The 23886-nt window shown below is 41.2% G+C and overlaps 1 protein-coding gene across 20 annotated transcripts in view; it reads left to right on the top strand.

Annotated features, from left to right (window-relative positions):
* Positions 1-5896: 5896 nt before the first annotated feature.
* Positions 5897-23886, top strand: part of AFDN (afadin, adherens junction formation factor) — a 143467-nt gene continuing 125477 nt past the window's right edge. For 14 of the 20 annotated variants that reach the window (XM_074397148.1, XM_074397145.1, XM_074397141.1 and 11 more), the window contains exon 1: positions 5897-6240. In XM_074397148.1, the coding sequence (XP_074253249.1) occupies positions 6136-6240 (105 nt within the window). In that variant the 5' untranslated portion in view covers positions 5897-6135. The remainder of the gene's footprint in view (positions 6241-23886) is intronic. The other 6 variants (XM_074397147.1, XM_039467246.2, XM_039467245.2 and 3 more) reach the window with 1 other exon arrangement.

Raw genomic sequence — 23886 nt, 5'->3', positions numbered from 1 at the left:
CAAAAGCACTTTTAAAAATGTCTAAGTTGCACTATATTTTCAACAGCAGGCAGAACCCTGTCATTCAGGATTTTTTATTTCCAGAGATACCAGTGGATAAAGAAGAGATTTTCTTAAAAGTCCTTGGATATTACATTTTGGGGTTTGCCATGAAGAACACATTTCTCAACACTTTCTTTGTTTATATTATTCTTACTGCTGGTAAATAGGATTTTAATAGTACGCTCCCCTTCATTCGGTACCTGCTTTTATTTGTTAAAATAAAATTTAATGGAAGTTTGTATTCCAAATTTTAGTTTCCTAGCAAAATTTATATATTCTGATTATCAGCTTATATGTCATACATGTACATATTTTTCTAGCAGAAAAGGGCACACGATATAAAAAAATAGTTGATATATTTGTCCCATTTGTTCTTCTTAGATGTATTAAGTTCCTCCTCTTTCCGTAGTACTTTCTACATTATGGAACCTATGAAAATTGGGGAGGGAATAAGGTTTATTACATTTAGTTTACCTTAGCACCTGGTTTCCAAAATGCCTCCTACCTGGTTCTGGCTTTTGTTCTATTAACGACAGCGAGATCAGAGAGTCATATTAAAGTTGCTTGGTAGGTCAAGCCCTCTATCTTAGGAATGAGTCAAGCACACTTCTTTCTTCTTCTAGACCCATTGTTTAGAACTGTACATTTTGTTACCAAGAAAAAAGGTAAAAGGTTTGACAGAAAACCTCCACAGCCTCCAGGCTGTGGACTCTGTACCCTTGTAAAGATCACTCACCTGAGTAAAGTCTAGTCTCAGATGCTTAGACTAGACTAGCTGTAGAAGCTGTGTGCTGGGTACCCCGTCCCCCGCAACACACAGCCATCTTCAGTTTAGCCAGTGAACGTTTATGAAATATCCACTAGGTACACAGCATTGTGCTGTCTGCTAGAAGTGGGACACGGACTCAAACATCAGTAAGATGGGTCCCCAGCACCAAGGGGAACAGAACTCGGGAGGAAAAAGGCACATTCAGAATTTCAAGCCACAACCAAATTCAAGGTAGTCCCTAAAATCAAAGTGCTACGTGTAAGGGATCAGGAAAATATGGGGAACGATGACAAGAGAAGAACCAGTGTGTTTACTGATCAGTTTTCCAAGCGGGAAACTGAAACTGACACAATGAGGCATTGGACCTGGAGCACTTCCAAAGCGGTGTGCAGAGAAATCTTGCAGGGCTGAGGACGGACGGAATGCAGGAAGGAGGACAAGGAGCCAGGCAGGGGAGACACCCTTGCACCAACCTACTTACAGCCTGATGGTTATTAATTATTTTCAGGATATATACAACCACATTTTAACTTAGTTTGTAACATGTACTGAATAAAAAGAAGATAATGCAAAGCAATTCTCCAACACAGTAAAAGGTAAATGACCCATGTTTACGGTATAATCCCTTTCCAATATGTTACACACACACACACTGCACGCATGTTTCATTTCTTTGCATTCAGTGTGTATTAGTCCATTCTATTCTTGAATTGCTATAAAAAATACCCGAGACTGAGTACAAAGAAAAGAGGTTTAATTGGCTCATGGTTCTGCAGACTGTACAGGAAGCATGGCTGGGGAGGCCTCAGGAAACTTACAATCGTCATAGAAGGCTAAGGGGAGGCAGGCATGTCTTATGAGGTGGAAGGGGAGGAAGCAGCAGGGAGGGAAGTGCTACACACTTTTAAACAACCAGATTGAGTGAGAACTCCATCACCAGAACAGCACCCAAAGGGGAAATCCACCCCCATGATCTGATCCTATCACCTCCCACCAGGCCCCACTTCCAACCCATCTGACATGAGATTTGGCATTGAGACACAGATCTAAACCATATCACAGTGTAAATATGTTGTTTATGTATTTGAGATTTAGCTTTTTCCTCCCAGTATCATCTTACTTTATAAAATGCTAGAGAACAATTTAACCACAAATGTATTTCTGGGTTGGTAAGAGTATATATCTTTCAAAAATAAGTAAGATTAAATTCCTGTTTTAAGGGCTGTTTATAGCACTCATTTCTCTGTAAAAACTCCCTGCAAGTTCTAACCTAAAATGTGACTAAATATTAGGGACATGGGGATGTAATGAAGGAAGCAGAGTTGAAAGATATATTTCTTCATTTTCCAGTAAAGTAGCACATACCCTATTCAGGAAAAATTAATCCTCTAGAATATATCTTTTTTGCTTGTTTAGAAGACAAAATTAGCAACACTAGCCTTTCTAGCCATGGGTTAAGCAAAGGAGAGTTTGGTTATTTAACTTTCTAGATCAAATAATTAGAAGAAGTTTCATATGTCTGCGCTACTATGGAAGGCTGCCTGCCCTCGAATGTCTGCTATTTGGACCTTTATTAAATCCTTTTACTTTATTTTTTTGCTAAAGACCATCCTCTAAATTGATATATCTACTAAAAGGACTTGTAAGATGATTTATATAATATTGACATTTTTAAAAATTTTATTTAATAAAATAAATTTATTGGTGGTTAGAAAATTAAATGACCTATAGGGTACTAAATATAGCTAAACATAGTTGATATATTGGTATCACTTGTTTTTCTTATATGTATTCATCCTTTTCCTGGTATTTCTTATTTTCTAAAGCCTGTGAAAACTTAGGCAGAAAAAGGTTTTTTACATATAGCTGGTCTCAGAACATGGTTTTCATAATATTTTGAAAAAAATTTTAAACTAAGTTCAAAGTTTAATCAGGACTTTAAAAGTGTTATTACTTTTTGTCCTCATATTTATTCCTTAATTATGTGATACTTCCTTTTTTAAAGAGTCTTGTTCTGTTGTCTCTTACTACCTGGTACTTTTAGGTTTTACGTAGATTTTGGTTTTAGATAGGAGACACTTAGAAATATTAATATATCAGTGATGACTGAAATAGCTGTAACTTTTTGAATAGTGCAACTAAAAATAATTTATTTTTAAAAGATATCTAAAATGATATAGTAGAAACTTAAATTTTCAAAAACGGACTTATAGATTAAAAACATCTTCTTTCTCAATTTGACCCAGCACAGCTTCGTCTAGCTTCAGTCCAGTCCTTTATTGTGCATTTCAGTCTCGCCATGTATAAAATGGAATAACAGAAAAGCCCATGATTTTATTTTTATACAACATTTCTTGAATATCATTTAAGTACGATTTTTACATGTACCAGAATCCAGTGGTACAATGAACAGAAGATGGTAGCATATCTATTTTTGTTTTTCTTATTTTATTTTATTTTATTTCTTTCTTTCTTTTTGAGATGGAGTTTCGCTCGTTACCCAGGCTGGAGTGCAATGGCCTGATCTCAGCTCACCGCAGCCTCCGCCTCCTGGGTTCAGGCAATTCTCCTGCCTCAGCCTCCTGAGTAGCTGGGATTACAGGCACGCGCCACCATACCCAGCTAATTTTTTGTATTTTTAGTAGAGACGGGGTTTCACCATGTTGACCAGGATAGTCTCGATCTCTTGACCTCGTGATCCACCCGCCTCGGCCTCCCAAAGTGCTGGGATTACAGGCGTGAGCCACGGCGCCCGGCCCTATTTTTTATTTTCTATGTGGTACCAAAATTAATATGCAGCTCGGAATATCATCCTGGAGTCTTGAGCAACGACAGTGAAATAATTTGTCAGCCTGGAAATTTTCATGGCCTAAACATATACCAGTTATGGGAATGAGTTCACGATTTAAGAATCACAGGTATTCTGTTAATTTCTAGCTGCTCTTAAACATTTGTCAGTAAACGAATTGGGACCTACAATTAACTCTAGTTTAGATACTGATATACCACTCATACCTAACACAAATGGGGACTTTTAATGACAGTCAGAAAAACATGAATAATTCACCTTGATTTAGAGCCTTCTATGTGACTGTCCTGCATCACGAAGTAGGTGTTTCACATATGCCATTTGTTTTTTATTACAAGAATAATACTGCAGATAGCCCATAACTGCTTTCCAGGACACCTGAATTTTCTCTTTAAGGATGCTACACATACTTGCTTTGGATACCAACAGTCTAACCGCCAGCTTTGCAAACTAATTTTCCAAGAGGCAAGTCATTCTTGGTAACAGCATTCTGAGGCATGGAGCTCCTGAGGTGGGAGCTCACTTAACCTGGTGCCAGGGATCTGTAAAGCACGTGAAAGAAACCCAGTGAGAGTCCGCTGGGCGGGCACGAGGATCTCACATGGTAAAAACTCGAGTCTATCGGGAAACACAGGAACTCAAAGGCATAAAGAAATCGAGTGCTAGAACATAAAAATGTCATTTAGACACAGACGCTTTTCTGCAAGTCACCACACTTTAATTTTACTAAAGGAGACTAGAGATCTATTGAATTCATTCCCCCAGGGCACGGGTTCTACACCCCAGGCTCCTCTGCTGAGAAGCCTCCTCTTGTAGCTGGACTGGAAGAGTGCTGCAGAAAAGACAGAACCCAGTGGGGATGACAGAATTCTCTGATTGCCTGCAAAAGAGGACATCCAGTTGGTGGAGAGCAAAATTATTTCCACACTGGAAATAAAAGCATTGACCAAAATAAAAAGGCTTTGTCAAATAAAGTTCACTCTTCTCATTACTTGCCTTAGTGTTTCAAAGATGAACGCTTTTTGTTAGGACACGTCACAGATAAGGTGAGAACGCAGCATCACCTGTCTGCATGGGGGACACTGTTGGGATGCGTCCCGCTGCCAAAAAGGGGGGGAGGGGCAGTTTAAAAAGGACAATGAAGAAGAATCCCTGCAATTCACAAAGCCGGCCACTGAAATTAATCCCAGGGTTCCGCGTCCACGGGAAACGTGAGCGTTTAGGATGCCGCTCACGTGGCACCCCTCAGCGCTAACCCGGGCGCACCGTGCCCCGGACGTTCTCCGAGGCGGTTAAGGATTCGCAGATAACAATGTGTCCCAGAGACGGGGCATTTTCTAAGGAGACAGACAAAGAGGCGGGCCCTCCAGCCTGGCTCTGCGGGAGGAACGCGCCCCGCACTGGGGGCTCCAACCCCGGGAGCGGCGGGGCCGGGGGCCTGGAAAACGCCGGCACGGTTCAGAAAACAGGACCCTCGAAACGTACGCACGGCCTGATAACGTTTCGTCCGACGAGGAAAACGGCTTGAAAAGGTCGGCTTCCAAGCGACCCCGGAGTCCCCCTGGAGGAAAAACGCGCAGCAGCCCCGGGGCGCGGCGCGGGCAGGAGAGGGGGCCGCACCCGCCTGGGCCGCGCACCTGGGCCGCCACGCCCACCTGTCCCCGGCCGGGCTCGCGCCGCCCCTCTGCACCGGGCGCCGCCGGTCCGAACCGAACCCGGCACGGCCCGTCCGGACCCAGCGGCGACCACCGGGATCCAGCGCCGCTAGTCGGACCGAACCCAGCACCGCCCGTCGGACCCGGCGCCGCCCATTTGGATCCGGCACCGCCCGTCCGAACCGAACCTAGCACCTCCCATCCGACGCGGCGCGGCCAGTCCGAACCGAACCCAGCACCGCCCGTCGGACCCGGCGCCGTCCGTCGGAACCGGACCCAGCGAGCGCCGCCCATTTAGACCCAGCACCTCCCGTCCGAACCGAACCCGGCACCGCCCGTCGGACCCGGCGCCGCCCGTTTAGATCCAGCAGCGCGGGTCCGGGCCGAACCCGGCACGGCTCGTCGGGACAGAGCCCCGCAGCGCCCGTCGGGACCCGGCACCGCCGGGCAGGCGCGAACGCAGCGCCGCGCCTCGGGACAGAGCCCGGCCCCGCCCCCCGGCGCCTCCCTCCCCGCGGCCGCGGCAGCAGCACCTAGCGGAGCCGCTCGGAGGTGCGGCGGCGGCGCGCGGGCGGCGGCGCGCACGGCGGCGGGCGGGGGCGCGCACGGCGGCGGGCGGGGCGCGGGCGGTTGCGGGCGCCGGGCGCACACCGGCCGGCGGGGTGAGGCGGCGCGGCGCGGGCTGAGCCGCGGGCGGAGGCCGAGGCGGAGGACGCGGCGCGGGCGCGGAGGCGGAGGCGGCCGCGGAGGCGGAGGCGGCCGGCGCGGGCGGCCAGGGGCGCCGGGCCCCCGCGGACCTGTCGTCCTCGGCCGGTCCTCCGGCCCCGGCCCCGCGCGGCTGAGGAGGCGCGGCCGGGACCATGTCGGCGGGCGGCCGTGACGAGGAGCGGCGGAAGCTGGCCGACATCATCCACCACTGGAACGCCAACCGGCTGGACCTGTTCGAGATCAGCCAGCCGACCGAGGTGAGCGCCGCGGGGCGCGGGGCCTGCGCGACCCCCGCCGCCGCCGCCGCCGCCGCCGCCCCACCCCCCGCCGCCGCGGCCCCGCCCTCCGCCCCCTCCCCCACGCCCGCTCCCTCCCCTCCCCCCGCCGTCCCCAGGCCCCCGGCCCGCGCCCCCCGCGGTCCCTGTCCCCCCGCCGCGGCGTGTCCCGGGGCGCGGCGCTCACCTGTCCCCCCGCGGGCGGCTCACCTGCCGGCTCACCTGGCCGCCGCCCCCACCCCCGCGCGCGCGGCGCGGTCCCGGCCCGATCCCCGGCGGCGCGGAGGGTGCGGGGGGCGCGGCGGGGCGCGGGCGGGCGCCCTCCACCTGCAGCGCGGTTCTGGCTCCCGCGGCGGCCGGCGTGGCCGGGATGGAGCCCGTGACGCGCGCGGTGCTCGGTTCCCTCGCTCGGAGGCCGCCGGCCGGGGCGGGGGGAAGTTGCGGAGCTGCGGGCTCCCCGGCACCCGGGCCCGGCCCTCCCGGGGAAAGGCGCGCCGCCTCCACCCTCGGGCGGCGGGGAAGGGCCCCGGGCGACCCTGCGGCGGCCTCTGCCGGCCCGAGGCCGGCTCCCCGGGAGGAGGAGGAAATCCCGCTCGCTGCTGGCTGGTAACAATGGGGGTTGTTTATAGCAAAGCTGCTGAAGGGGTTCCGAGCGGCTGTAAAACAAGGAGTGCGTCCCGGTCCGCCGGGCAGGGTTCCGTGCCGGGGAGGGGGAAGGGCAGGGAGCCGCCGCGTTCGTCGCCGCGCGAGGGTCGTCTCCGCGCTCGGGGCTTCGGCGGCTGCACAGACGTGAACAGCACAGAAAGCACTTCGCTCGGGACGGGTGCCCGTGTAGGAAATCATTTTAGTAGCGTCTGTGTTTAATACTTGCTGGAATACCAGCTCCTAGGGAACAAAACATCTTTGGCAGATGGGAACATTCTTGTGAAATTTAATCCCTTTATCATTAAATTCCACTTTATATTTTTGAGAACATTTGACTGTTGCTTGTCTGATTTCTTGATTTTTGCCAGTCATGGGAAGGATTCCATTTCTTCTGTCTTGATCTGTACCTGTGACTGCACTTGACAGGGGTAGCTAGCCATTTGTCTTAATCCTTAGTTGATGCTGATACACGTCATGAGGCTCAGGTTGCCAATTAGAGCATACATATTGTTAAGTTACTCCTGATTCATTCATCTGCTGTAATGATTTTATGAGTGAAGTTCTAGAAAGCAAGTTAGTCCTGTGTACTTAACTATTTGTTCATAGACTAGTATGTCTTTAGCAAAGTGACATGATAATTTAGTTCAGGATTATGTTTTCTTTCAGAATAATGAGTTCATTTTTCTTTTTATCACAAGATAAAAAAATTTGACCATAAAACATTTTCTTGGTATGTAGTTGTTTTTTGTTTGTTTGAATGGATTTTTTTTTTTTTTTTTTTTTTTTGAGGTGTTTCTCTAGTCTGGTGAAAAGGAGTCTTGTTTCAGTTTTATAAAGGTAATTCAGCTTTTTGGTACAGTATCTCGAATTGAATTAGCATTTAAAAAAACTCAAATCAGAAACATAGTTCATTGATTTAAATAAGTTCTATTTTAAACACTCAATTGAAACTTTTTCTTATCGGTCTGTCATTTGGAAAGCTGTTTTTTTCAGTTACACTATAGGTGAAAGTATGTGGTGTACATATATTGAAGCAAAGCAAGAATTGAAGGACTTAAATTATTTCATTTTTTTTTCCTACTTATATCTGAACATTTTTATTTTTAGAAATTATTCTTCAGAATTGTATTAGAAGCTTTTCATGATGAATTGCTTTTTAATGATGTCTTTTTTTTTTTTTTTTTTTTTTTTTTTTTAAAAAGCTTTTTCACTATATAGTGGCTGGCTGGCATTTTGTTTTGGTTTCTGGGGAACCTTCCTGTGCTATACATTTATTCTGGTCCTAGTTAAGCTTTACATTTAACATATTATATTTTTCATTAGGATGTAGGTAAACTTACCAGTAATTCTCTAAGCCAGTATTTCAAGGCAACAGTTTCAATTTGCTTTTTCTAAGTTCACGTGAATTTATTTTTTCTTTTAACCATCTAATGATTATTTTTACTCTATTTGGCCATCGCAAATCCAATTTTTTAGTTTTCTGCAAGAACAGAAGCATTGTGCTGGTCCTTATCAAATGTTAAGTAAATGTTGAACAAATTCACTACAGAAGTTGATTTGTAGAAATAAGATTTAAGCCTTGTATTTATTTACTTGAGTTATCTTTTTATGTGTCTGAGAATATAGCTGTGGGTTTTCTTTTGTTTGTTTGTTTTTTTTTTTTTGTAGAGTGATAAGTATCTATTTTCAGATTTTATAACTTCATTAATCATCTGTGATTGGTGGTTTCAGGCAGCTTTGATAACCACTGATAATTTTGTGGTTTCTGTGTTTAAGAAGAGGATAAACTTGGTTCTTTGGATTGCATTCTTTTTTTAAGAAAATTAGAGTATGTTTTAACATCCTTGCTAAGTTTGCTTTTTCCTTCATATTCATGTTTGTGTGTAAAAAAACGGCTTTCAAAGAATAAGACTATCACTGGAGTGTTTTTCAACCTCTTTGTCACTTGGATCCTAGATTCATTTGGAATTCATAAAAGGAGAGTTGATCTAAACCTAATGTTATTTTATAACCAGGAGATTGATGCTAAGCTAACTTCAAGTCTTGATTACTGTGAAAAGCTGTAGGTCGCAGAAACTCTTTAAAGTGTGTATAGTCCCTCCTTTGCTTATTTTTAATGTTACGGCATGTTTTCTTTTAGGGATCCCTAATTAATTATGATATCAGAGTCCTTTTAGGCTTTGTCACCTCAGAAGAGGGCATCTGTGGTTATCCGAAGGTCTCCCTGTTGTTGTTGTTGTTGTTGTTGTTTGCTGTTCTTGTTGTTTTTAAGAGACGGGGTTTCACCTTGTTGACCAGGCTGGTCTCGAACTCTTGACTTCAGGTGATCCGCCTGCCTTGGCCTCCCAAAGTGCTGGTATTACAGGCGTGGGTCACCACTCTCGGCCCCTGTTGGTTTTAACTTACCATGATTTGTCATTGCCATTGATATGTCTGTCTCCCTCTCGTTACACGAAGGCAGGAGTTGAGGATTTTCTTGAATAATTGTTCTGTGTATTGCAGGGCATCGGCTCGATAAACATGTGGAAAGAATGTTTAATATGGCCTTCATTGTATATACCTTTATTCATGATGAAATACGGGATATATGCTTTTGAAAAATTTAGTGAAGAGTGTTTATTAGGCTGGTGAATATTTATGTTTTCATGTCTTATTCTTAGTTTTGCAAGAAGGTTACACTTAGATGCAAAAATTATGCTAGGTAATTGACCATTTAGCTTCATGAGATACGTCTTAAAGTCATTTATTTCTTATTGAATTTATTGCCGCCTTCTTGCCTTGATGGTAAACATAACCCAGAATTTATGTGAACACCTATGTGTGTTTCATTATAGGTGAATATATTACATTTTAATACTCTGATTAACCGAGAAGTAATATGGTGATTCATATTTTCCAGAGATGTATGTAAGAAATAACTTTGTCAGCAGAGGTAGAGTAGGAAGTCATCAGGTGAAGTGGTAATAACTGCATAACTTAACAGCTACATTCCAGACTAATATTTAGTTTGTGACTATGCTTTATCATACAACTAAACTATATTTGACATCTTTTTTTTTTTTTTTGAGTTGGAGTCTTACTGTCCCAGGCTGAAGTGCAACCTCAGCTCACTGCAACCTCCACCTTCCGGGATCAGGTGATTCTTGTGCCTCAGCCTCCTGAGTAGCTGGGGTTACAGGCATGTGTGACAACATCTGGCTGGTTTTTGTATTTTTAGTAGAGATGGGGTTTTGCCATGTTGGCCAGGCTGGTCCCGAACTTGGGCCTCAAGTAATCTGCCTGGCCTTCCAAAGTCCTGGGATTACAGGCATGAGCCACTGTGCCTGGCTGTCAGTAGCTGTATTTTTAAACATTGGTACTGCTGAAGATCTCTTTCTGGTGACTAATGTTTAATCAGATAGTCAATTGCCAATGATGTATTTTTCGTATTTATAGGCATGTCTATTTTTTATTTTTGATAATTTGAATCTCAGTGGTGGTTATAACCTTTTAAAATCTTTATTTCCTTTATAACTGGCTAAGTTTTATGTTTGGTTCAGTGTGTTCTTGTGAGTCTGAGGGACAGCTCTTGTCTAACTGTTGAGTCATCTTAAGTTGAAACTACATCTAGTCTAGTTTCAATTTGCTATCCTTCTGCCAATGAAAATAATTCTATTTTATATAATTTGTAGACCTAATGGAAAACAAATGTTAGAACTATAGACTTTTAAAGCACTATCAAACTCTGATTGTGGTTAAATTAATAGTGGCAAAATAGCAGTAGAAGTGGATCTAAATTGTTAAAATATGGATCATAGATGATCAGGATATGATACCAGATTGGTGGAAAGCTTAAGAAACGTTTATGGTTGTCATTAAGGATTTAATTGAGCAATTGTAGTGTATAAGGCATTGTTTCTAGGTGTTTGTTAATCTGGTGGCATAGACTAATTTGTTTATAAACAGTTTTACCAGCCTTGGAATTTTGGTGTAATGTCAGACGGAATATATTAATAAATGGTATAGCGATTATTTTGATATAAACCTGTTCTTTATTATAAATATATATGCAGGTAGCAGTTATTGAACATACGAGACTGAACTCAGTTGAAAATTATTTTCAGGTTAGATTCTTGATTGCCGTTGTTGTTAAATGTTTGCTATTTCTGTTAGTTTCTTGGCTGATTGTATGTGGGATATACTCATTCACCTTGTAGATACTTAAGACAAGGATCAAATGTGTCTGTCTGACCTACACTTACACTTGTAAGTTGGATACTAAGCAGTGTGCCAAATCCCACAGACCCTTTAACCAGTTCTGGGCTTGTCAGGGTTGGCTAACTGATGCGCTGGTAGGGCCTGAAAATCTACTGGTGGACTTCCAGTTGGTGTCTTCGTATGTATGAGTTCATAGCAGGTGTGAGCGTATTCTCAAAATTGTACCGTCTTTATTCATGAGTAGAAGGCTTTTCTTCACATTTCTCATCGTGCGTAACTGGGCTAAAGCAGGCTGAGAGGTGGCAAGGAATATCTTTGCCTAGCTCAAGTCATCTGGTTGAGATTTTATTATAGCAACCATAAAAACATAAAATTCACAAATCATTTTGACGTATGTGATTGACCAAAACCATATTAGAATTTGATTTACAAAGTGAATGTACTTAATAAAGTGAAAAGAAGCATGTAGAAAGGTAGTTCAGATGTAAGTAGGAAGATACTTGCCCAGTGTGTTTCCAAAAGTGAAGGATAATTTGAAGTTTTATTCTTATAAATTTACACATGTGTGTCATGAGTGAAACTCTTTTGAGGAACTGAAATGGAATACTTTACTGTGGCTGGAAAGTAGCCAAAATTTTTGTGCTTTTGCTCACAAGAAATATAATGTTAAGATTGCGTGGCTTACAGAAAATAAGAAATGCCAGTCTTAGTTGCACATGATTACATTTTGCCACGTTTTTAGGTTGAATATGTACAACTTGCTTTACCTTGTAAGTGTCACTCCTTTCTAGTTAGAGTGGCCGTATGGAACCCTAGAGTGCAGGTGGACATTGTTGGTGATTCTACCAGGACAGCAGGCATAAACCGGAGTTGTCTCCTTTAACTCTAGGTATGAACACGGTGGACTTGCTGGCAGTGTTTTTTCGGTTTCTGCAGTTTCAAGCTTCCTGAAGTTTATTAGTGCCTGATTGACCTAGGCTGACAGGACAAGACCATGTTCACAGAATAGTCAGACTTTTTTGTGTTTGTTTTAAAAAGCATCTCCCTCTTCAGTAGGGTGGAAGCAGGCTGGAAAGGACATGCTGCAGTTGAGGCTTGCTCTAGTCTGGATCTGCCACTGACGGGAGTAAAAGCAGCCAGCTAGGTTGTTTCCAAATTAGGAAGTCATGCCTTGGTGCCTTTGATTTTCAGAATAGAAGAGAGGTTGGCCCAACGTTATGGTCCATGAAAAAAATGCTCATTTGTTACTGTTGTTTGAGGGTGTTTTATTGGCTGAGTGGAGCAGTTGGCTGTTTTATTCAGAATTGATTTCATACATGTTCTGTTAAAGGAAAATCAGGCAGTTTCTGCTCTTTTCCAACTTAAAACTTTTTGTTCTTCCAAGAATTTGTTTTCTCTTTACTCTTCTTTGCTCATAGTGGTACTTTCCATGGTGGCCTGTTTATTATTCTAGTTCCTGATTTTTATAGGATAACCAACAAAAATTCTGTCGTTTTGTTCACATTATCAGCTTTTTTTACTGAGACTTGAGATTACCAGTTTCCTCACTTTTGCTTTGACTTTGGTTCTGTATGTTTAGTAGAGAAAATGAAATGGAAATAACTATATAGTCACTCTCAGACACTGTCCAGTATTTAAATAACATTGTATTTTTAAGTTTCATAACCTCTTACAAATATGCTTAGTATGACATTCATAGATTGGGAAGATATCTTTCAAATACGTTATTTTAAATAGATATTGATAACTGTTATCCGAATAAACTTCTGAGTGCTCTAGACTCCTGGATGCTCGCCGACTATACTATAATTATAATATGTTGTAAAGAGCATTTGTTTTTCAGTAATATGACTTTACATGAGGTTTTAAATAAGTTACGAGGTTACAATTATGTTACACTTCTTACATTATTAACAAAAACTTGCAATGATTTTTAATTTTTTATTTCCATGGGTTTTTGGGGAACGGGCGATATGTGGTTGCATGAGTAAGTTCTTTCTTTAGTGGTGAGATTTTGGTGCACCCATCACCTGAGCAGTATACATGGAACCCAGTTTGTAATCTTTAATCCCTCACCCCGTCCCACCCTTTCCCCCAGTTCCCCAAAGTCTATCGTGTTACTCTCATGCCTTTGCATCCTCCTCATAGCTTAACTTGCACTTACGAGTGAGAACATGTGATGTTTGGTTTTCTACTCCTGAGTTACTTCACTTGGAATAATAAGTCTCCAGTCCCATCCAGGTTGCTGTGAATGCCATTAATTGGAATGATTTTTTGTTTTGTTTTGTTTTGTTTTTGCAAGGGTATAAAACATGATAGATGCAACCGTGGACATACAACTTGAATAACAAGTCACAGTGCATTGTGCCATGAAAACAGCCCTGTCGCCCACCTATGGAATGATTATTTTTAAGAGGCATTGGTAGTAAAATCAGTTGTGTCAAGGATTCTAGTTTCAGCTTACTTTATTTTCATTTCTGCTATTCTCTTTTGGAAGATTATTTTAAATACTTTTCATATTCTTCTGCACAGTGGCTCATCCTTGTAATCCCAGCATTTTGTGAGGCCAAGGCAGGAGTATTGAGCCCAAAAGTTTGAGACCAGTCCAGACAACACCGTGAGATCCTGTCTCTACCAAAATTAAAAAAAAAAAAAAAAAAAGGCAGGATGGCACATACCTGGTTGCCCCAGCTTTTTGGGAGGCCGAGGCAGGGCGATTGCTTGAGCCCAGGAGGTTGAGGCTGCAGTGAGCTATGATGGGGCCACTGCACTGCGGCCTGGGTGACAGAGTGAGACCCTGTCTCAAAAAAAAAAAAAAAAAAACCCAAAAAATCCATTTGTCTGCTTTGCACTTTAAATGGTTCATTTACTCACGCATGATTTTCTTCCCTCACGTGTTGATTATTAGGAAAATATGCAAATCTACTAAATGTTGACAAATTTTCTTAATATATAAAATGTTAACCATTGTTAATATCACTCCTGATCTCATAAGAAAAATTGTAAGTATAGGGAAACTCAAACTTTCAGGAGTGGATACAAGTTTCCAAAAAATTTTCATTTCAAAGCTCAAATTTTATTATTGACATCACTGTCATAGGCAGCACTTGAAGAGATAAGCTTGCTTTATTCATTTTTGACAAAATGTCTGTCAGATATCCAAGCCTAAATAACCATAGTTCTTTCAAGTAAAAAAGTGGTATTCCGTGAACGAAGTGAATTCAATTCACGACTTAAACAGTTGCTCAGGTACTTTTTCTTGAGACAGCCATCAAGCTGTGGTATGCAGAAGTAGAAGGACTGTGTGTATACTTCCCATTTTGGTACATAATGGAACAAACAAACGTACTCAATTTTCAAGTAAGTCAGTCATTTTTTCTGTTGCATCAAAGACTAAGTGAAACTGGCGTTTTAAAAAAGTTTGCATAGCAGTAAAAAGTACATTTTGTACATAGTGCATTTTGATACTGCTGCCTTGATATGGTGCTAAGGTGCCGTCAGCTATACTTACTGCTTTTGACTATTCATGCAGATTCCAACAAAGTGAGAAAGGCAAATACTGTCCACGTATTAATAAGAAAATAGTTTTGACCTCATAGATGACCTGAAAGGGGCGTAGGGAACCTCAGAGACTCACGGGCCGCGTTTATGAGCTGCTGCCCTGGAATGTTTAGTGATGAATCCAAAAAATGTTGGTTTTGGCTGATTTAAGAAATATGTATGTTCTAAGGTAGATATTATGGTGTTTTCCAAGTAAGGCTGTAATATAAACAGATGTTATATTTAAAATGTGAACATAGGGCTCATTATTATGGAAGGCTATATTTCAACATATATTAATTTATTTTATGAATCATGTATTTTCTGTATTTATAAATGACTCCTTTTAATTTTAGTTATCAGTGATAAAAGTACACATTTACATTTTTGTTACTTGAGAATACTGGCCACAAGCTATTAGCTAGAGTGATGATCATTAAGTTTTATTACTTGAATTCACTCGGGATGTGACCTAAGCCACACTTACTTATGGGACATGTTCAGATTCTACTTACAGAGCTTGTAGTTCAGGAAACAGTGGTGTCTCATGTATTAAGCAAATGTGGAGTTACTCTGTTGTGTAATGTAGCTTAGGGCTTCTGGCACTTGTCTGCCCTTTCAGTCTCCCTCTCCCAAATATAAACTCTTTGAGTTATGACAACCATCGACTGTGTAAGGATTTCTTTTTTTTCCTACTGTGTTTAGTTGTATTTTCCGTTAGCTTATTCCTGAGAAGCAGACACACAAACACAGACAGATAGTATTTATGTTTAAGACCCATCATGCACATACGGATTTTTAATACTTTAAAATAATGTGTGGATATATTTAAAAAATAAGTATGCTAAAAATAAAATATTGGAGTACTGCATTTATATTTAAGATTAGCATCACTTAAGATTAATTTATTTCTACTTAGGGGCACCTTGTTTTGCAAAAAATATATTGTGTTGTAAATTTATGGATGAGTGCAAATGCATTTTGAGTTTTTGAGTCACCAATTTAATTATTATAGATAGCATTACTTAACTATTTTGATGGCACACAATTTTTAACCATTTAGTGAAACATGCTTACTAGTAAACATTGTTTTAATTTATTAGGACAATATAAAACAGATAAAAAATCCTAGTTGGTGAATAGATGAATTTGTAATGATTCTTTTGTAAATCAGCTAAACTTTTGCTTATTCAGGAGAAGTCTGCCAGGAGTACCATGGACAGTGTTTTAAAAAAACTGGATTTAATATTTAGGACCTTGAATACTTAAAAATGGGCTTTTTTTGTTGTTTTTTTTTTTTTAACATGATTTTATTTTATTTGGAAGAAAAGTTTGTATATATGTTTAACTGTATTTAATTATTAGTTGTTTGCATCTTTAGTACTGAATCATGTTTCTTAACCAGCATCTGTCAGGAATCTAGTTTTTAAAGTCACCTGTTATTCTGATAGTAATTGTAATACATCATGTAGTGAATGCATGTGATATACCTGACATAAATGTACATGTTTTGTGTATGTTGTCTTTTTACATTCTCAGAGCAGTCCTATGAGGTGGGTTCTTTTGCTGTTCCCATTTCTAGATGAAGAATCCAAGGCACTGGGAGATTAAATAACTTGCTCAAGGGTATGCAAAACTAATAAGCCACAGAGCAGTGATTGGAACTCAGATCCTCTGACTCTGGAAACTTCTCTTAACGACTATGTTTGCAAAATCCAAAAATTTAAGGTTACTGCAATGAAACTAGTGCTTGGAAATTTTATAGGAAAATAATATCTAAGTAGAAAATTTAGAACGTAATTTTTAGGAAGAACCACAGGCATAATGTAATGAAACATCTCTTTTTTATTTGGATCATATACTTATGTGCATATATATGTATATCATACATGAATACATGATGTATTGATTTTCATCTTGACTTTTTAAAGCTCTGTTATAATTTTATCATTGTGATAGTAGATTCTGTGTTTTGTAGCCAAGGTGGTGACACATGCCATATTTTATTTTCTAACTGTATACAAACCTTGTATCTTATATAGCAACCGAAAGTTGGAATATGAGTGAGGAGTTCAGTGAAAAAGTCTTGACAGCTTCACTGACTATTTTTGTTTGCCTTTAGGAAAGAAAAGAAGGCAGGACCTACCCAAGGTTCCTATGCCTTGGTGACAGCATTGGCTGTGATGCTGAGTTTGTAGAGATCCTTGGGCCTGCACGTGCCGTCTCGTGGAGTCCCTGTCCTCTCCCCGGGCTTCCTCTTGGTGCTGCCCTGCCTGACTTTACTCTGGTTGTTGCCCTAGCCCTTTCCTTGTCTGTGCTTACAATTAAACAGTAAACAAGACTCTTGTTTATTCTGTGACTCTTGCACAGACTCTTGTTCTCCACTGCCATTGCTCAGTTAATTTTTTGTCATAAAGTTTTATTTACACATTCACTATCAGTTTTCCCCTGATAACATTTTAATTTTAACAATCTTCTGGAGATAATTCTTTATTACTAACAGTTCTTCAACATCTATTGAACAGATAGTTGCATTTCTAAGTGAAAAGGGGGAATCTCAGACACAGTGGCCTGTTGTACCTTGTTACATCCTACAGCCTGTCTTCTCTGCTCATGAGCCTTTGTAAGAAACAGTAAAGCTTGGTGAGTAGCCCCGGAGGAATTTTCTAGGTAGGAAGTTAAGAATAGTTTTATTTCCTGAATCATGGGCTCTCTCTGAATGTTTGATTTTGCAAACCACACGTTAGGATACCTAATTTTGTGATGAGAAGAGACTAAGACTCTTCACTGTGCTAGTGCCGTTGGGTGCTTAGCTGTAGGTGCCCTCAAGTTTATGCCCAGCATATTTTCCTTATTTGTATCAGTTTAATGTAGCATTTGCCGGTAGATTCTTTTGGCTAATATTCTTGCATAAAATATAATTTAACTTCAAAAACTTACCATTTTTTTTTAACCAAGTGGCACACAACCACAAAGTACTACTTGTATATAATCTGTGTAGCTTCTGAACAGTAGTTTCTGATGAATTAGTAATGTTAACATTTTAGTAGTGTAATGGCATTTGAGACATTTTCTCTTTAGTATGTAATTACAAATGCATGTGATTAATCACCAGCTTGATTTTTCAGAAACACTTCAAATTTTACATTAAATGTAATGGGAATTATTGTTTTCATGAGCTGATGCCTATTAACAGCAGAAATTTTGGAAATAGTTATGTGCCTATTTCATGGACCGAGAAGCATGAGAAATTGTTTCTGTTGTTTACCTTTTTTTTTTAAATAATGGCTTAGCCCTATTAAAATTAGGGACATTTAAACATTTTTCTTCAATTGTAGGAGTTAATCTGAGGACATTGTACTTATTCATTCAGACTAGTATTTATTGAGAGCCTGTTATGAGTCAGACTTTGTCGGTGACTGGGCATACAGAGACGAAGGAATGAAGTAATCTGTGATCTCACGGATGGACGTGAGCAGTTACCCAGTGAGCTTGCTGTGCCTTAAGTAGAGGAACAGTGACTGGCACTGAGATCTGGGGCGTGAGGTGGACTCCTGGCTCTCCCACTCAGGACATGTGTTCCTTTTTGTCTCCATTTCCACGTTCACTCAGGTCACCCACTATATGTGAGTTTTGCTGAGCGTTGGACATTTAATTGACACGTGGTCTTTTTCTCAAAAAACTCCCATTTTAGTATGGGTGATAAATTGGGGACAAAATGGCAATAGTATGGTAAATGCCCTGTTTGGGTGGTGGACATCAGGTACATGTTTACAGACTGGAGTCTTTAGATGAGAAGGAATATTCTGTGGGGAAGAGGGACCTGGCATTCTGCAGCAGATACATACCCTCTTTGTACCCACTGTGTGTACACAGTGTGCTAACACTGTGGTGTAGAGCTGAGCAAGAGGAGCACTGCAGCTGTGGCAGAGTGTCAGAGTGGTGGAAGGCAGGCGCGGTACGCAGGCAGAGTGCATTAAGTGCTCTGAAGAGGGAGACCTGTAGGTAGCTCATGGGTGGTGGACCTTTCCAGGACTTGTCAAGTCAGGGAAGCTCAACTAAGTTCATTTTAGGAAATGTTTATTCTGAATCCTGAAGAATTTGTAGGAAATAGCTGGGCAAAGGGGCAAAGCTTGAGACTTTATTTAAGAATACTCAAACTAGTACAATCTGTTCACAGACGTGAGAATATGCAGGGCCATTTTGTGACTTGCAGATTGTACTATTACTTACAAGAAGGAGAGTGCATTGCTCACTCTCCTCTTTGTAAGAGGATTGTATGGCCTTTGCCCTTTCAACATCAGGTTTGACCATGTGACTTTCTTTGGCCAGTGACAGATGCTGTTTCTGAGCAGAAGCTTGAAGTCTATTTCATGGAAGGGTCTGTCATGGCCTTTTTCTGTCATCCATGAATCAGTGTGTCCCGTGCTGGGGCACATTGTTGAACCATAGTACCAAAACAGCCCCAGCTACTCACAGAATGATATATTATCATGAGAAACAAATACAGCTTTGTTGTAAGCTGCTAAGATCCTGGGGCCATGTGTTTTCATAGCATCATGTTGTGACTGAGAAGAGTACTGTATGTGTGTCTGTGTGTACATGCAGGTGAACATACTAGTCAGTTTGGGACTGAGGAGCCATTTGCCAGTTATGAAGCCAGAGTTGTAAATCATGGCCAGTTCTTATGGGCCTTGTAAGCCAAGTTAAGAACGTTCAAGTTGAGAGAACATGAGGAGGTTTGCAGTTCAGGTGGACCTCCCTGGCAGCTGAGTCTGGATTGAAGAGCAGGCATAATTAGAGGCAGGGGACTTCAGGCCATACTGCGCTTGTCTCTATGAGGTAAGAGCTTGAACTAAGGTAACAGGGAAGAAAATGAAACTGAAGGAGGTAAATTACAGTTTGAAAACTGATGAGGAGATTGTTTGAGAGAAAGGAAAGCAGTCCAGGGAAACCCCAGTTTTTTGCGTGGCTATCTTGGATAGGTGATGGTGCCATTAACCAGAATAAAAAATGTCAGTGGTAGATGAGATTTGAGTGGGGAAGTAAAAAGTTCTCTTTGAGATATACCAAATACCAAATTCGAGGTGCTTGTGGATTTCTCAGAAGCATCCTCCACAGGCAGTTAAGAGGAAGGGGGCCAGGGGATTCAGTGTAATCATGGTAGGTAGCAGGTAGCCAAGGCACAGAGGAGACTACAAGGAAAAAGTTGTGTGAAGAGAGACAAGAATGTAGGACAAAAAGCCTGAAACAAAATATCTCAGGGGCTGGGGAAGGGGAGCTGGCTAAGTGTACTGGAAGGGGACAGGCATAGAAGTCGAATACAGGAAAAAAAAGAATACTGTACAATGATGTCAGATCAGGAGAGGAAAGTTTAGAAAGTGTCACCTCCTAAATTTCCTCCTCCATGATCTTGGTTTAAAGTTTTTTCAGTATCCTCTTAAATGTCCCCTTTCCTAGCATTGTGTCAAGATTCCATTCTTTGATCAGCTGTGATGTCTGTAATGTATCAGTTAGAGGGTTTCAGTCTGTGTTGCTAATTTTCTTTTTTTTTTTTTAATACTATTGGAAACATTTTTATAACTTTATTACTTCAAGAGCCCTCTAAATTCTCACCAATGCCGCCTTCTTTTGAGATCCCATTCCTCTAGGACCCTGCAGCTGCCTTTCACTCCTCCTTCTCTTACCTTCCTCTCCGTCCTTACCTCCTATCTTCCATTCACTCATCTTTGACCTTTTTTTGTTCTGTTAAAAAGGCACTCTAGTTTTGTTTTTTAATTAAAAAAAACAAACTTTGCTAGTTTTGTAAGTTGTCTCCATGTTTTGTCTCATCATTCATTCAACAAACATTTCTACTCCAACTTCCTGAAAGAATTATCTCTTTGCTCCTCTGCTCCTGACTCATTTAACCCTTGCCTTTCTTGCTTCTAGCCTGAAAACACTACTAGAATTGCTTTTCTTGATAGCCTTGATTTCTTGATTACCAAAACCAGTTACCCACTGTGGGACCATAAAAGAAAGGCTTTACCAGCCCTTCCCACCCCCGCTCCCCGCCTGCGTTTTCTTCCTAGTGATGGTACTAGCCGCTTTCTGGGGCGGTCCTTTCCTTATCTCCCTTAGTTGACTCCGTTTTGCTCGTCTCAGGACAGTGTGTATTGTATTCCTGGATTCTGGATGTTCTACTCATTCCGTCAATTTAAAAAAGCCCTGTAATTAACTACGGGGCCACAATCCTGAGATCAAGGCATGAGCCTGTGCACAAGCTGGGTATCTTTCATGAGGCATCGTTCATGAATGTTTCTTGCAATCTTTATTTTCTTTCTATGTGAAGTGCCTGTTTTTCTGTCAAGAAATTTATTCTTGTCAATTTTTATGGAAAATTTTTTCAAAATAAACACATTGACGTTTTACTGTGTTTATAACTAGTTTTTTCCTAGTCAGTCATTTTGGTCTTCTAATTTTATGATATATTTGCTATTGAATGGATATTTCTTTCTTTCTTTTTTTTTTTTTTTTTGAGACGGAGATTGGCTTTTGTTGCCCAGACAGGAGTACAGTGGTGCGATCTCGGCTCACTGCAACCTCTGCCTCCCGGTTCAAGTGATTCTCCTGCCTCAGTCTCCCTAGTAGCTGGGATTACAGGCAGATGCCACGATACCCAGCTCATTTTTTTTTTTTTTTTTTTTTTTTTGTATTTTTAGTAGAGATGGGGTTTCTCCATGTTGCTCAGGCTGGTTTTGAACTCCTGACCTCAGGTGATCTGCCCTTCTTAGCCTCCCAAAGTGCTGAGATTACAGGAGCCACTGTGCCTGGCCTAAATGAATATTTCTTATTGCTTTGTTTTCTTATTTTTAGGGGACTTGAAATTTAACTAAAAAGACTGAATGAGCACTTAATTTTTTTAAACCCTAAATATCTTAGTGTATTAGTCCGTTTTTACACTGCTATAAAGAAATACCCAAGACTGGGTAATTTATAAAGGAAAGTTTAATTGACTCAGTTCCATATGGCTGGGGAAACCTCAGGAAACTTTCAGTCAGGGTGGAAGGCAAAGGAGAAGCAGGCACCTTGTTCACAAGGTGGCAGGAGAGAAGTGAGTACAAGCAGCGGAAATGCCAGATGCTTATAAAACCATCAGAGCTCCACTCACTATCGTAAGAACAGCACTGGTGATTCTGTCAGTTCCCTCCCTTCACATTTGGGGATGACTATTCCAGATGAGATTTCAGTGGAGCTCGCAGCCAAACCATATCACTTAGTTTGAGTTACAGCTGATAGCTTGGACCCCATTCCTTTTACATTTAGTAAGTACCAGTTTATCAGAGCTTGGGTAGTCTTGTTTTTTCTTCAATGATGCCCAAATCTATTATACTCTAAAACCGTATCACTAGACTGCATGGTATCAGAAGAAGCCTTGGATATAGGTTTGTTAATGAGATCTTCTTGTTATAAGATCTTAATGTTGAGTAGTTTGGATGTTTTAAACCTCTAATTTTTAATGTGACTACAAAAATACTAAATTAATTTTACTTCAGTACCATTGAGATGATTCTCAAAATGAACCATATGCGTGTATTTTTCTTGTTTTGGGATAAATGAACGTAGACAAACAAAACTCCCCAAAACCAGTGCATGAGCCTTTAAAAGTTCAAACCTAAGTCATGAGCTTTGTAGAAATTAAGCTGATTGATAGTTGTAAATAGTTAAGCTTGTCTGGTTACTTAAAACTTCTCTTTCACTTTTTATTTGTTTTGATGTATATTTACCAAATGGCTTTTTTTCAGTTTATTTCCACAAATATCACAGTAAAGAAAATAATTGAAAGACTGAAAAAAGATGTTTAGTATTAAAAAAAAAACACAAGTGTTTTGTTTTCTGTGTATCTTAGAGAATCTCCTATGTGATTTGGGGGAAGAGTGGAGTATGGGATGTCTAGTGAACGGCATTCTGAGGGGAGTTAATCTCTTAGAAAAGTCATAAAACTCTGAGTTAGTAGAAACCAAATGTTGTCTAACATAATTTAACTGGATCTGCATTAAGACATTCAATAATATATTATTGTTTTGCCAGTTTAGTTATTTGATTGATACAAACCTGTCATCTATACAATAAGAAAATAGTATGTCTATACTCTGTCAGTTTAAGTTGTTTAATTTTAAATATGAAAGTTAAATTTTAGAACTCTTTCATTTGCTTTTTTACTTTAAGGGGGATAACCCTTAAATTCACAAAAACTGTCCTCAAAGTCACCAGTGACTTTCCTGCTGCCAAATCCAGTCGTGTCTTTATCTTCTGATGCGGCAGCAGTAGATCACATCTTTCGTCAGATTCTTCCTTCACTTGGTCTTCAGAACTGGCCTGTTTCCCTGACATCAGGGTTTGATACCAATACCTCTTCTTTTCTCCACGTATTCTCTAGGTGAAATCTTTCATTCTTGTGGTTTTAAGTGCTAATATATCCCAAATTTACATCTCCAAGCTTGGCCATGGTTCTGAACTTCAGCCCTGTATAGCCAGTCCCTCACTGGATATCTCTACTTAGGTGCACTCTGGGTATTGCAAAGAGAGCCTGTCCAAAACTAAACTCGGGTTTCCCACCATCATGCTCTCCTCTGCTTCTCCTCCAGCCCTCTCCTAAGTCTCAGTGAACAGCACCTCACTTTACCAGTTGCTCGTGTCCACAGCCTGGCATTCTTCTGGATTCCTTTATTTCTCTCAGACCATGATCATGTCTAATCTTAACAGCAGATTCTGTTTGCTCTACTTTCAAAATATTTTTATAATTTAACCACTTCTCAACATCTGTGCTTCTTACTGCTGAACTAATCCAAGCTAACTTCATCTCCCACCTGGGCTGTTCCAGTAACCTCTTACTTAGTCTTGACTGATTTAATTTATTTCCATTATCTGCCTTTGCCTCCTTAGAGTCTGTTTCCTACACAGACATACACTTCTAAACCTTAAGTGAAATAATGTAATGTTTCTGTTCAGACTCCCCCATTTTTTTTTAATCACTGAAAGTGTACCTTGGCCTACAAACCCTAATGTGATGACCTTTCCCCTAAGTCTAATACCATTTTTTCGCTTTCTCATTCTGCTCTAGCCACAGGGGTCTTCTTGCTGTTTGTCAATTATGCCAACCAGGATTCTGCCTGGGCTCTTAGCACTTGTTCCCTGGACTTGATATGTTCTTTCCCTACAATTAGGCTTTGCTCAAGTATCCCAGAAGTCTTTCTTGATGTACCC

The sequence above is a fragment of the Saimiri boliviensis genome, chromosome 4, assembly GCF_048565385.1.
Source record: "Saimiri boliviensis isolate mSaiBol1 chromosome 4, mSaiBol1.pri, whole genome shotgun sequence".
Lineage (NCBI taxonomy): Eukaryota > Metazoa > Chordata > Mammalia > Primates > Cebidae > Saimiri > Saimiri boliviensis.
The sequence above is the reverse complement of the archived record's forward strand: the minus strand, read 5'-3'. Positions and strand labels throughout refer to the sequence as shown.